This window comes from Sinocyclocheilus rhinocerous, unplaced genomic scaffold (assembly GCF_001515625.1).
Source record: "Sinocyclocheilus rhinocerous isolate Xijiao unplaced genomic scaffold, SAMN03320098_v1.1 scaffold1493, whole genome shotgun sequence".
NCBI classification, from domain to species: domain Eukaryota; kingdom Metazoa; phylum Chordata; class Actinopteri; order Cypriniformes; family Cyprinidae; genus Sinocyclocheilus; species Sinocyclocheilus rhinocerous.
The window spans coordinates 206,786-221,910 of NW_015640467.1; the positions used below are offsets into that span (position 1 = coordinate 206,786).

The window sequence follows — 15,125 nt, forward strand, 5'->3', positions numbered from 1 at the left end:
ATGCTGAGCGGAGAATGACTGACAGCTGCAGCAGAAGGAAGATGAGTTTCTGTAAACCTAAATTCTGTCCCTCACATTAAGATATGGAATGGCTTCAGATGATATAGCAGGGCTCCAGATTGCGACCATTTTTTCTGCCTGTGTGACAAAATTTTTTGTGCGGTCGCACTGGCGCGACCACCCCGTTGGTCAACTCATAAGCGCTGCAATTTCTGTTGCATATGAGAAACATCAAACGGCAAAGACCGCTTAGAGAGTATACTCGCCGCGTCAGCACGAGCGCGAAGCTGCGCGCAGCAAAAATGACGTGCATATTGAGGAAACGATGGATGTCTGCCTGTGTGACTAAATTTTGTGAGCGGTCGCACTGGCGCGACCACCGCGTTGTTTAACTCATAAGCGCTGCCATTTCTGTTTCATATGTGAAACATCAAACGGCAAACAAAACTGAAAGCATAACGAACTGCGTTACTCGTTTGAGCTGCGCAGCGCTTCGAGTGTAGAGCACGAGCGCGAAGGTACGAGCAGCAAAAATGACGCGAATATTGAGGAAACGATGGATGGTTTTTATGCTAAAGTAAAGTAAAAGACCGCTTCTAAAACCAAAGGTGAACATGTTGGTATTCTTGTTGGAAAAAAAAATGTTACAAGCACTGTCACCGACAGAAGGTTTAGTTTTACTTTTCTTTTTGTTTTCATTTGCGTTATCTTTACTGTTTACTTCACGATATGCTATGGAGGCTCTCTTTTATTTATTTATTTATTTGATTCCTCAGTGTTTGCTAAACGTTCTGTAATTTATTAGTCTGTATATAATACAGCATGGTGAATGCCATGCCTCATCTTATTCATTTTTGTTAATAAACGTTTTTTAAAGCATCAGAAGCCAGCTTATAACATAGCAAAAGAGGAACTCCCGTTCACAAAATTCAAATCACAAATACTACTACTAATGAAAAAGAACCGGTTGAATGTTAACCTCTTTCGTTTCCATATAACTATAAACTATGATTAAAGTTCATCAGCATGCATTGATTAATCCCATGTTGTAGCCAAAAAAAACAAAAAAAAAAACAATTGCGACCAAATCATGTGCTCATGCGACCACCTGAGAAAGTTAGTCGCAAAAGAGCGACCAGTGGGAAGAATGAGTCTGGAGCCCTAAATTACTCAAGCAGCAACAGTGTTACGGTGCATTTCATTACTGAAGACTTTGACCTTAAGATAATATATATAATAAGGTAATGTATATATATTCTTATTTATTTAAAGTAGGGCTGCACGATAAATCGCATGCTATATTTAACGCACATCTTGTCAGTAAAGCCATTCTGTAATCAGCGGTAAATCTCCATCACCTGCGGGCTTTCACATTGAGCAGCATTAACTACACAGAGCCGTTGTTCACCGACAAGCTGCGCAAAACCACGTTCATATTCGCGCGATTTTTTGCACAGCTTGTCTGTGAACAACGGCTCTGTGTAGTTAATGCTGCTCAATGTGAAAAACACAGATTTTTCATAATGTTTAGTGAAATTATTTGGTAGTCTGAGGGGGGCGCAACCAAAAAAGTTTGAGAACCATTGGTGTAAAGTTAACAGACAGTGTTTAAAAAGTGCAGTGCACATGTTTACATATGTTTATTACAGTGACTGTGAATTACCTAAAGTAGTGTGGTAAAGCAACAGATTTGTTTTTATATTTCTGCAATCTACTTTGTGTGATTTGTTACTGACCTTCATATTAATGTTTATACCAGGCTTATTTGTCAGTGCTTTATGTTGTCATAATTATTACATGCTTACAAGGTTGGAAGTTCAACAAATCAGTCAATATGCTACTGTGATTGTAAATAAAATGTCATTCATATCAATTCATGCATCACCTAATTTCATTGTAACATACAGGCCTGGCCTACAGAAAAGAACATTTATGTTTAATCTAATATTGTTTTGGTCATACTATACAATGATTTATACCTTGTCTTTGTTGAATAATACAGAACATAAAAAGCTTTAAAAAAATAATTGCATATTAAATCTCAATCGCAATATTGGTAAAAAATAAATAAATAATCGCAATTAGATTTTCCAAAATCGTTCAGCCCTATTTTGAATGCATTTATAATTGCATAAATAATGCTATGAGATTGAATACACAATTATTAAATGTGATTTTTTTTTAAAAAGGTACTATACTATATATATGAAACCACGAACACCAGTATTAAATGAGGTAAAGGTGTATAGTTAAATTTAAAAAAGTCATATGATGTTGCTAAGAACAACATTATTTTGTGTATTTGGTGTAATGCAATGTGTTTATGCGGTTTAAGGTTCAAAAAACACATTATTTTCCAAATACTGTACATTATTAAAGCCATTTTAAGCAATGAAGAATAATTTTCACAGGGAAAAAATGCTTAAATGTCATTTTGACATAATAATATGCCATTTAGCGATACAATTACTGACTGCAGGTGTGCTTTAATTACGTTTTCGTAATAATTTTGTGCAGTGTGCTAAAAAAAAGCTCAGTTTCTGTATTATGCACCATTTCAAATGACCAATAAAACATAATATTGCTCACCACACAGCTGGAGTAGCCAATGCCAACAAGCTTCGGAGAAATGTGCCTCCAGACGCCGATGCTGCCCTGTCTGATGCTCTGACCCGCCGCCAGCTCCATAAAAAACAACGGCACACCAACCAGCACCATCAACAGCACATACAGCAAGATGAACGCTCCTGAAAGACAGCAATATGACAATTATAAAACAAAAGCAAGCCTGGATATCAATTGCATCCAATCAAAACGATCTCCTCCTCCTCACTCACCTCCTCCATTCTGGTGGCAGAGGTACGGGAACCTCCAAACGTTTCCCAATCCCACACTGAATCCCACCTGAGCCAGGAAGTATTCCACCTTACTGTCCCAGCCATCTCGGGCCGCTTCCAGCGCGACCTCCTGCTCGACCCCTAAACCCGCTTCAGTCTCGTCCCGCTGGCTGTCCACAGGCAACGGCGGTTTCTCGGACGTCATCTGAGAGACAGAAACAGCTTGTTTGTCCATTCAAACAAATCACACAAAGCCACGGCGGATTTATCTTTGTTATAAGACATGCAAGTATAAAAAAAAATCGATCTTATCTTGCCAGTTCAGTCATAAAACTGCTCAATCATGTGTGCTGCTTAGTGTCTGACGGCTATTCAAGTTCACTTCCGTTTGAGTAATCAGTCCAAACAAATGATGGAGTAAAAACTACACGATCAAAGTGAGGAACAGCATTAGAGCCACCATGTGAATACGGCTTGATCTGTGAATTTCCTAAATCTTTCCAGTCGTCTGTAAATACTGGATATGGATTTTAAAAACGGATTCACTAATGAATCAATCAGACCGTTTTCACCAGATGTCAGTTTGTGTTTTATGCTTCCAAATTAGCATGTAAAACAGGAAAGCTTATTATTAATATCTATGCACACATAGTAAATATAGGCCTTAAATAAATTCTCACCGCTGTAGTTTTTGTCTTTAATTCTCAAAGGCACGTGTTAATGACTTGCGGTTCACACATGCGGCTCAAATCCTCTTAAAAACACCACTTCTCGAGTTCCCCAGCCGAACCATACAAATACAAACTAGAGAACCAATGACTTAAAGTATATGGCGACAGAGAAAGACATTTATTTTCGCGGGGTTTTACTCTTCAGGAGTGGTTGCGATGGATTTGCGGAACCTCAGGAAACATCTTCTTCTTCTTTGAGCTTATTGGCGGTTCGCATTCTTATAAAAGAGCATTTTCAGGAAACATCCTCCGCCCGCCAGGGTTGCCAGGTTTTCACAACAAAACCCGCCTAATAGGTTACGTTCCGGGGTGTAAAATACACGTTTTTTGTGGGGTTCTCCTGGTAAAATCCACATTCCAGTGGCTAAATATCACGTTAATGTGGTCGCTTCAATCCGGGGACATGAAAAACAACCTGCGGCAACAGTGTTAAAGTAGCACAATTCCGCGGGAAAACCTCGGACTTGGCAACACTGCCGCCCACTCACTGTTGAGCGAATCGGCGTTCTAAGCTTTGTGAAAGCGCGCACAAATATATTCATGCTTTAGTCTAAAATATCACCTCGTTAGTTTCTAAACTTAAAAAGTTAGATTATAAAAGGTTATTTAAATGTATAATTATGAAAACAGTTATAGGAAGAAACGCTCAACGTTACTGATGCATTAAATATAATGAATTATCCTTCGTATGATCGTTTTTTCTTTAATACACACAAACAAAGATTCCCTTTGTTTTTCCTTGCAACGCATTCGAATCAGTTTGCCATCAGTAACCATCTGCCTCTATAGCTGAATTTATATTTTTAGCATGATTCTCCATGTGCTGTACAGCTGACATGCGGCTCTTCAGAAAGTTGATGAATGATGCAATATCAGAACAGAATTACACTGAGATTGTAAAAGTCACTCCCAGCAGATGGCGCTGCTGGTACTTTGCATCTTATTTCACTGTCAAAGTGACCCAACTGACCAGGACACAAAACATACTCTCATATATGGTAAACAAGCCTTGTCAGGGTTAATAATTGCCTTGGATTGTGCTAAGATTCATTTAATAAAAGCAACATAAAAACTACATAGGCTCTCTAATGCAAGTTGAACACCATTTTAAAATTTCTCTTTTTTTAAACTAAAACTATGGCAATGTCATCTGACTTACTAATAAGTAAATAATATTAATAATAATCAACAACCTTTGTTATGACCTACCTCTTTTAGGATTGATAATGTAGTAGACTCCTCTATGAAAACCTCCTCGTTGTCCTCTGAAGATCACACACAAATCAAAGAAATGTTCACAGTTTTAAACACTTCTAATTCAGATGAAATGCCAGGACCCCAAAGACCAATAAAATGCGTCGGGACTAAACGATCATCCACATTTTAAAACTACAGGTGCTGTTTCAGCACCGAAGAGAAAGTTCATTCCTATGGAGTTTATTTTGCCACGTTGAGTTACATTGCAGCTGTCAATCACAAGGAAGAACCGCCCAATCAGAGAGTTCTTAGCAATGCATATTACTAATCAAAATTAGGTTTTGATATATTTACGGTAGGAAATGTACTAAATATGTTTATGGAACATGATCTTTACTTAATATCCTAATGATTTTTGGCATCAAAGAAAAATCGGTAATTCTGACCCATACAATGTTTTTTTTGGCTATTGCTAAAAATATACCCCAGCGACTTAAGACTGGTTTTGTGGTCCAGGGTCACATATTATTTGTGTGTGTCTCATTGATGTCACTCTCTTGTTTTGGTGAAGGGTGACATTTTCAGCATTTTCATTTTTATGGTGTGCTTTGTCCTTTTTGGAGTTTGACAGCCCCTAGCCACTGTAAAAGAGCAGCTTGAACTCTTCATCCTAATCTCCTATTTATTTCCCTTTGTGTTCCTTTGTAACATGAGGGTGAGTAAATGATGACAAAGTGTTCATATTTGGCTGAACTATTCCTTAAATGAGTCAGAGTTTCTGTCTGTTTATTTGTAACTGTCTCTATGCTCAGATAGATGCTTATTTAGCTCATTTTATTGTATTTTATTAATTCCTCATAATAAAACATCTGAGATAAGCTCTCTGTGCATCAGTGTAAAAGAGAATGTAGGTACTTAAAGTGTCTGTAAATTTGAACTGGCAGGAATCCCAGCCTGCAGGCAGTCAGACAGGTCGAACGGGACGAGAGAGATAGGGAAGGTGTAAAAATGACACGTTCTGAAGCTATTTATGTGTCGAAATGTCAGTCACATTTGAACACCCACGTCACATATGCACATGTTTGATCTGTGATCTGTTGTGATCCACAGGTGTGTGACAGTCGATGGTCTTGATGGGGGTCGTATCTCAATACCTGCTTACTGTGAGTATCATGAAGTGTTTGCCGTGCATGCTTGAGTGGTTGCTAGGGTAGTATGGATGGTTTCTTCTTGTCTGGTGTTAAAAAAAAAGAGTTCAGAAGAGTTCCTCCTTCAATGCAAGGAATAGTTCACCCAAAATTGAACATTTGCTGAACATTTACTCACCCTCAGGCCATCAAAGATGTTGGGTTGGCACATTTGTAAGAAACAAATCCATTATTAAGGCGCTTTTCATTTCATACCATTGTTTCTGGTTATGATATGGATAGAGAGTCCTCTATCCGTAATACTGCTTTCTCCAGAGAAAAAGTCATCTGGTCTGAATCAGGAGAGAAATCTGCACAGATCAAGCACCATTTACAAGTGAAAACAGTCCAAAATGGTTCTAAACAAATATGTGGGTGGATTTTGATGTGAGAGACAACAGTAGATGGACTTTTTCACTGGAGCAAGCGTTATTATGGATTATGGACTTGTATTTTGGCCAGAAGCAACGTTTTAAATAACCAAATTTGGGGAGTTCTGGAAAGGTAATTTACCGTTAATTATTGATATCAAATAACTAGGATAAATGTAGAAAAGGTAGTTGAAGAGGTAATTCATGCATGATTCTGATAACTGTGTGTGCATTGCCATGTTTTATGTTTATCTTTTTTACAGCCTGATATCTCTGATGCTCATTTTTTGTTTTTTTCTCTGTTTTTTTATCCAGCGGCTGGTGAGTTTTTCTTTGGGAGATGAGGGAGTGGATACGGTTGAAGAGGCTCTTTCACGGATTCCTCTTCTCATTGATTCTTATCGGCTGTCCAGTACTGAGGTGATTTTAGAGGTCCGAACCAACAAAGTCAGCCTGAAAGACAGAAACAGCCTGGTAAGAATACAACACAGAACAGAGCAACTACATGCATTACCATTAAAACAGATGCATGGCGAATGAGAAAGAAAGCAAAGACAGAAACTAGCACGGTTCAAAAATCTTTACAGTTTTAGTAATGCATGCATTTATCATTTGCAACAGATAATATGTAGTAAAGGAATAGTTCACCTAAAAATGAAATATGCTGAAAATGGACTCAACATCAGGCCATCCACAGTCCTCTATTTATAATATTGCTTTCCCCAGTGAAAAAGCTGGGGAATCAGGAGAGAAATATGCATAGATCAAGCACCGTTTACAAGTGAAAACAGTCCACAACAGATCTAAACAAATATGTCTGTGGATTTTTTTCACTGGACAAAACATTATTATGGCATATAGACTATGGTATTTTGGCCAGAAGCAACAGTTTAAAGTTAAAAACGTCTTGATGTATTTTTTTCTTACAAATACGCATCTTTTGACTTCACAAGATGTTAACTGCTGGACTGGAGTGGTGTGGATTACTTGTGGATTATTGTGATGTTTTTATCAGCTGTTTGGACTCTCATTCTGACGGCACCCATTCACTGCAGAGCATCCATTGGTGAGCAAGTGATGTAAATTTTCAGCAAATTTTACATTTTGGGTGAACTATTCCTTTGACTTGAATGCAATGCAATATGATCCTCTTTAGATAAAAGCATCTGCCAAGTGCATAAATGTAAAATGTTATGCGCAAAGCAAAACACTAGCTGAGTAAAAGACTTTGAGACTTCAAAAATGATGAAGAAAAATAATGCTAGTGATGAGAAAATATCCTGCAGCATTTGACACTTAATCTAATGCAACAAAAATTCACACAAGTTTCAAATGTCACTCAAATACATTTTGGACAACTGTATGTTTGTGACACATTGCACGCAGTATAGAATATTTATTTATGCTTATTAAATGTGTCGATTGTTCCATGACTGACCATTAATGAGGAATTGGAGGAGTCATCTCTTCTCCGCTGCGATTGCATAAATTCCCCATCTGTCAGCGATCCATCCCTTCTCCTGCTGGTTAGTCAGAGCTGCACCCAGAAGAGGCCGAGCATGTATTTCTTCAGCTGCGCATCTGTCAAAGTGAGACGATTTTCATTGATTCAGATTCAGGTGATACTGGAATGATTGTCCAAGCAGAAACTCCGCCTCTTTGATGACATCACTCTCTACCTGTTTGCATGTCTCAGGCAGAGCACATCAGAGATGACATCAAGCGAGTCGTGGCACATTACACAATAAAAGCAAACAGGTATGGATCTTAACAGTCGGGTAATGCTGTGATTTCCACACTGTGTGCACAACCTAGAGAAATAGAACCTGTTAGCGAGAAGATAAACCGGTTTAACCAGTTTCTACATAACTTACGAAGGTGTGACTGAGAGTATAGGGAGAGAGAGACAGATTTGCAGAGGGAAAGATTCATTCGACCTTGACTGTTGTTTAGGACTAAACACTTACAAGACAGCAGGACTCAAGTAAGGTACAGTGTGCTATCTTTATCTGCTATATGTGCTTATCAGCTACAAATGACTGAAACTGTGTGTGTGTGTGTGTGTGTGTTTAGAGCAGGAGACACGCTGAACTAACCTCAAGGCATCTCAATGTCAAACTGAATGCCAAACGTTTTCTAGGATTGCAAGATTTTCTTATGAATGAGCGTGTGTGGTTAACTAAGACTTTACGGACAGAATTATTGTTGAAAGTGAGCAAAATCTGACAAAAGTTCACTTTAGGGATGCCCTTACAGATAAAAATATTCATAGATAAATTCAATAATGTTTTTTCATTAAAATGCAGTTTTCTTTTAGGGTTTGAGTTACTGTGTATTCTATATAATTATTTTCACATTTAAAAAATGGTATGTCATTTAATGCACAGCTCTTCGCTCGACTTTGTAGTTTTTAAATAAATTTGACTTTGACTCATTTTCATAGCTACTGTAAGTAAATGAACTTGTTTCAAAAAGGGTGTTTCATTATTGTCCAAGTCTTTATTTGGAAGATAATGTCTTGCTTTTTTCCCATGTGTGTGTTCACATGGGCGTTTTTTGTAGTTACACAACTCAACGATGTTTGATGTGTTTGTTAGTGACTCATTAGCGTTGTGTGCCGGCAATTAAATCACATTTTAAGACACCGTGACGCACATCAAAACCCACTGAAATACTGCGAATCTGCTCGTTGTGCGGTACTACAGCACGCACTTTCATTCTGAATAAAGGGAGTGTTGTCATCTCAATGTGTGTGTTTCAGGTTCTCTGAGTCCAGTATGAATATTTCGGGAATCCCGAGTCCTCCGTACACCCAAGCCCCAAATCCACCCTCACCCAACCCTCCTCCACCCTACCCGGGCATCAGAGGTGTGTGTGACCCAATACTAATCAATACTGATTATAAACAGACACAGATTAACACGCTCTTCCTCAATTCTAGCTAACGGATTGGTAAACGGTCAACCTGATAAATCATTCCTTAGGGCTGAGATGGAAGTGGTGAGTACATATAAACAAATACACTATATATATACTGTATATATATACATACACACACATATATATACCTACAGACACATATACATATATAATATAAAGGCAATTAATATAAATTAATTCTATCATGCTTAATTTGTGCTCAATTATTAACATTTATTATTAATGATTAATTATTAATAATGGTTCTTACTATTATCAATGATGAAATGAGTTTTTTTCTTAATATTTATATTATTGGAACTTTTGAATGAACAGCTTTATGAGACTGTTGACTTCCAGTGCTCTAGTTGACCTTCAGTTTGACCATTAACATGACCGACGACGTCACATTGATATCCCTGTTTACATTAACAACAGTTTCAGAATTAAAAAAAAAACCAAATCAAGGATCTCTGCATGTATTTTTATGGTTTCTCTCTATTTCTAGGACTTGCTTAATCATTGCTTTGATGACATCGAAGCGTTCATCGGAAAGCTGCAGCAGTCAGCAGAGGCTCAGATTATCCTCGACCAAAGAAGCAAAAAGAAGAAGAAAAGTCAGAAGAAAAGTGCAGACGGTATGAGTCTACTCTTGGGAAAAATCAAACCTAAACACTTAAACTATAAAGCGAACCCCTGAAACATGACTGAACTGAACGCTCTGTAAAGAGCATATTGTAGTGAGCTCTTATCAGCAGATGGAGCCTGTTATCAGTTCCTTGTATGATCAGGAGACCAGCTGATGGGAAAGTGTTGTGTTACGAGGCCGTCAGCAGTATTCACTCTGTGCTACTCTCAATTAAAATATCACACCTGCATCATCTTAAACAAGCTAAAACAAGCCTGCATTTGTTCCAAGAACATAATGCACCAGGAAATCTTCACTTACAGATTTTTAACTTGTTAACAGCACACATGATCAGTGTTTAAGAGAGTTTGTTGTGTGTTTGTATTTTATAGAGGATCTGCTCACAGCTAAAGCCAAACCGCCTTCTGAGAAAGAGTTTCTCGACACTTTTCAGAAATTCAAATACAGCTTCAGCCTGTTGGTGAGTCATGAATCTTAATGTCAGTATTAATAATAAGTAAAAAAATATTTTAATAATGGGTAACACTTTACAATACAGTTCCATTTGTTAAATGAACTAATAATGAAAAATACTTGAAAAGCACTTATTAATCTCAGTTCAGAATAATTGCAACATTTACTAATACATTATTAAAATCCAAAGTTATATTTGATAATATTAATTAATGGACCTAACATGAACTAACAATGAACAGTTATTTTTTATTAATTCATGTTAACTAATTAGCCGTATTGTAAAGCGTTACCTAATGATTTAATGGATAATTTCTTAATTTGAAATTTAATATTTGTTTTATTTTTTAATTATGCACAATAATAATAATAATACAATTATTTATTGTTTAATTATATTTGAAATTATATTTAGCATTTAATTATTTGCCAGAAAATTCTACTTATCTGTAAACTTAATTTTATATATTATTTATTATAAATATTTTTTATTTATTTATTTTTTACATCAAGCATGTTTTTATATAAAATTGTTTACATCACCAACATTTACAATAATATAAAATATGTATGTATATAATTGTAAACACTATAATACTATTACTATTAAATACTATATATAATATTTAAAGAAAAACAAATAATAATAATAAAAAGCAAATTATATTTGTATATATATTTAATAATTTCTTATTATATCTTATGTGACATAAGTGACTTGAGAAGCTATGGTGGAACAAAACTTAATATGTATTAATTTATAATAATTACAATATTAATCATTATTGACTAATAAGTTAATGTAATAATAACTCATATTATATTATATAGTTATTTATTGTTATTAATATTGTTAATAATCATTATTGCTATTAATAATACTATAATACTCTTAATGAGCTATTAAGCAGTGCGGTGTCATATATTTTCTCTCAGGTTTCCATAAGTGCATTGTTTGTTTTACAGGCACGGTTAAAATTTGCCATCTCCAATCCGACCTCAGAGGAGCTCGTGCATCACATCTTCAAACCGCTCGAAATGGTAAATGTGTGTGCATTTATATGTTTGCTCATATTTCTCCTGTGCAAACAGCAGGCCTTTGTTGCACTGCATTGTTTCAAGTGTTTCATCAAATGTTTGCACACTATTGTGCGGAGAAAGGTCTCGTCCATCTATTGAGCAGTAAATTGCATTCAAATAATTCACCTGTATTTGTGTGTGTTTGTAGATGGTGAAGGCTACAGGAGGTCCTGGTTTCGCAGCGTCCGTGTCCAGCCCGGCTATGACACAAGGAGCCGTGACTCTGCTACAGAACAACCTGACGGCACAGGACAATGCATTATGGGTCTCTTTAGGGCCCAACTGGACACAACACAGGTACGTGGTGCAGAATTTTCATTTTTGGAGATGTGTTCCTTTGATATGTGCACATGCTGAAGGCTCGCTACCTTCATGTAGATCTGCTCTGCGGAGCCCCGTGGCACCGTACACACTCGTGTTTCAGGATGGATGGAAGCCGCCGGGGTCAGACGCTGCTGGATGGGTCGATCCTGTGGAGTTAGAACACAGACAGGACGCTGAGATCTCAAAAGTAGAGGTAAAAGGATCTAATAATGTACACTAGCATTCAAAAGTTTGGATTTTTTTTAATGAAAGAAGTCTTTTACACTCACCAAGGCTGCATTTATTTGGTCAAAAATACATAAAAAATTCTGAAATATTTTTACAGTTTAAAGTAACTTTTTTTGTATTGTAATCTTTTGCAAAATGTAATTTATTTCTGTGATCAAAGCTGAATTTTCAGCATCATTAGGCCTACTCCAGTCTTCAGTGTCACATGATCCTTCAGATAACATTCTTGCTTGAGAAACATTTCTGATTATTATCAATGTTGAATACAGTTTAAAAAATAAAAACACAAACTATGTACATACTAGTTAGCCTCTTTGGCCCGAATATAAGACGACCCTGATTATAAGACGACCCCCCCTTTTTCCAGATGTACCTAGTAACTTTTTTTGTATTGTAATCTTTTGCAAAATGTAATTTATTTCTGTGATCAAAGCTGAATTTTCAGCATCATTAGGCCTACTCCAGTCTTCAGTGTCACATGATCCTTCAGATAACATTCTTGCTTGAGAAACATTTCTGATTATTATCAATGTTGAATACAGTTGTGCTGCTTCATATTTTTGTTAAAACTGTGATACATTTTAGTTTTCATGATTCTTTGATGAATAGACAGTTCAAAAGAACAGCATTTATTTGAAATAGAAATCTTTTGTAACATTATAAATGTCTTGACTGTCACTTTTGATCAATTTAATGCATCCTTGCTGAATAAAAGTATTAATTTATTTTTTTTTGTGTTTAAAAAAAAAAAACACAAACTGTGTACATACTGGTTAGCCTCTTTAAATTAAAAGAAAATGTGATTTTCTTAGCCGTTTCTACATAATTTATGCTAACTATAACAGATTGTAAAAACAGAATTAAACCCATCCTGAAGAAAAGCACACTAATAAAAATCTCATGAATGCGATTTCCCCGTCTATCATTGTGCGTTTAGTGTTTGTGATGTTACTGCTAACATGCCGTATCGTCTCTGTCACACTCAGCTGACACCGTCTCACGCGTCTGACCGTCACGCAGCTCTCGTTCAGACTACAGACCAACCGTAAGTTTGATTCACATCTGAAGAATCAGTCAAACCGTTTGGGATGTGTCAGTTTCAGCCATGGTGTCTCAGTATGTATGACTAGGGTCTGTTCACACAAATAACAAAAGAATAACACGATCATTCATGGTGTCGACTCTCACTAACCACCAGCAGCAGTTTCACTTCTTTCACTTGTGTGAATGCTGTGATAACAGAGCTGTTAAAGGCTAGTTCAGCGACTCTCTCACTCTCTTTTCATTAATGACCCAACATTTCTGTCCTTTTTATCTCAGTAATCAAAGGTGGTTATTTTATAACTGCATTTTAAAAATAGTATTTGTAATGTTTTTTTAAATGTACGATCTGAGAAAACATCTCTGTCTCTCCTCCTCAGTGATGGCGGAGTTAAAGAGCGCTTATATCGCTGCAGCTATGATTTTGTTGCACGGAACAACAGTGAGCTGTCTGTACTTCACGGAGAGACACTAGAGGTTACACACAATCACACTTACTCACACACACACACACACACACACACACTCACACACTCACACTCACACTCACACACAGATAGATAGATAGATAGAAATATTGTGTATTTATTTTGGAGATATATCATTGTTATTTTAATAAAATATAATAATAATAATAACAATGTTATTTCTATCTATCTATCTATCTATCTATAATCTCCAAAAAATAAATAAATACACAATATATATTTATTGATATTCTAAAATATTATTATTTATTTATATAAAAATGCAACATGTTTCTTTTGGTACACACACACATACAGTATATATATACTGTATATATATATAAATATATATACACATTTCTTTCTTTCTTTCTTTCATGGCATCCCCAGATGTATAAATACATAACTATATATAAAATGTATGTACATTCATTTATTTGTTTTATTTTAAATAGATGGGTTTTGTCAGATTTCGCTCACTTCTGGAGGCAAATTAGTCCCAAACTATGACAGTAAACCCACACACACATCTATATGTGTGTATTTTCCTCCAAACTGAGCCAAAACAAAAATGATCTCTCACTGTCTCTCTCACTAGTTTTGTATTGCAATATCATATCATCATCCAAACATTATAATAATACAAATAACCTTCATTTTCCTGTTATGTGGTCCAGGTGATCGAGTCATCTAACCGCTGGTGGAAGTGTCGTAATAAGTTTAATGAAGTGGGATTCGTGCCGTTTAACATCCTGGAGCCGGTGACACACATCGACAACCCTGTGCTTCATAAAACCCCAAAGGTACAAACTCCCATCAGAACCGCTCTATTCTTCTGCTTCTTCTGACATTACGCTCTCTGTTTCAGCCTCCCGCTGCTCCACCGATGTTCAACAGCCTGCACAGCCCGTCCGCCGTGACCTCTGACCCCAGCGCCGCACGGCCGCGCAGCATGATGCTCGGATCACTGTCTGACGACACGGAGAAAGGTTCAAACACATTAGTAACTAGCTGATCTCCTTAATATCACAACAGTTTCTCCTAGACAGCAATGGAGCACAAATGGAGACTTTTGATGAAGTCTCCTGCTTCTCAAACCAGTGTTGTTATTCTGAACTCCAATTAAAACTATTCAAATTAATTATCAGTAATTAAAATATAATATATAAATATTAGATGAAAAACTTTTAAAAAAACAAAAACTAAATGTTGCTTTGGTAACTAACTGAAGTAGCCAAAATACTGAAATAAAATAAAATTAAAAAATAAAAATATTTTTTAAAAAAATAAATTAAAGAAAATGTAAACAAAAACTAACAAAAGCACATAACAAAATTACTGAAACTTAAAGGGTTAGTTCACCCAAAAATGAAAATTATTTTGTGTTTTACTCACCCTCGAGGCATCCTAGGTGGAGTTATATAAAAAATTGTCCTGGCTATTCCAAGCGTTATCATTGCAGTCAGCGGGTGTTGCAGTGGAACAGTCCACAAGTCGTCAAATAAAGCTTGCACATTTATAATAAAAAATGCCGCAGATGGCTCCGGGGGATGAATAAAGGCCCCCTGTTGTGAATCCATGTGTTTTTGTAAGAAAAATATCCATATTTCAAACGTAATAAACACTTTTCTCTCACTTCCG

At 36.3% G+C, this 15,125-nt stretch overlaps 2 protein-coding genes across 2 annotated transcripts in view; one reads left to right on the forward strand and one right to left on the reverse strand.

Moving 5' to 3' along the window:
* LOC107753064 (sodium-dependent neutral amino acid transporter B(0)AT2-like) overlaps positions 1–3,813 on the reverse strand; it is an 11,269-nt gene extending 7,456 nt beyond the window's left edge. Inside the window, exons 1-3 of the mRNA XM_016569167.1 lie at positions 3,518–3,813; positions 2,838–3,042; positions 2,590–2,747 (exon numbers count right to left, since the gene is read on the reverse strand). Coding sequence (XP_016424653.1) covers positions 2,590–2,747; positions 2,838–3,042 — 363 coding nt within the window. The 5' untranslated portion in view covers positions 3,518–3,813. The remainder of the gene's footprint in view (positions 1–2,589; positions 2,748–2,837; positions 3,043–3,517) is intronic.
* Positions 3,814–6,539: 2,726 nt separating this feature from the next.
* Positions 6,540–15,125, forward strand: part of LOC107753038 (epidermal growth factor receptor kinase substrate 8-like protein 1) — an 11,448-nt gene continuing 2,862 nt past the window's right edge. Inside the window, exons 1-14 of the mRNA XM_016569144.1 lie at positions 6,540–6,797; positions 7,772–7,912; positions 8,020–8,081; positions 9,085–9,191; positions 9,265–9,323; positions 9,751–9,880; positions 10,263–10,351; positions 11,311–11,385; positions 11,573–11,721; positions 11,803–11,941; positions 12,963–13,021; positions 13,398–13,494; positions 14,162–14,287; positions 14,353–14,473. Coding sequence (XP_016424630.1) covers positions 6,561–6,797; positions 7,772–7,912; positions 8,020–8,081; positions 9,085–9,191; positions 9,265–9,323; positions 9,751–9,880; positions 10,263–10,351; positions 11,311–11,385; positions 11,573–11,721; positions 11,803–11,941; positions 12,963–13,021; positions 13,398–13,494; positions 14,162–14,287; positions 14,353–14,473 — 1,591 coding nt within the window. The 5' untranslated portion in view covers positions 6,540–6,560. The remainder of the gene's footprint in view (positions 6,798–7,771; positions 7,913–8,019; positions 8,082–9,084; positions 9,192–9,264; positions 9,324–9,750; positions 9,881–10,262; positions 10,352–11,310; positions 11,386–11,572; positions 11,722–11,802; positions 11,942–12,962; positions 13,022–13,397; positions 13,495–14,161; positions 14,288–14,352; positions 14,474–15,125) is intronic.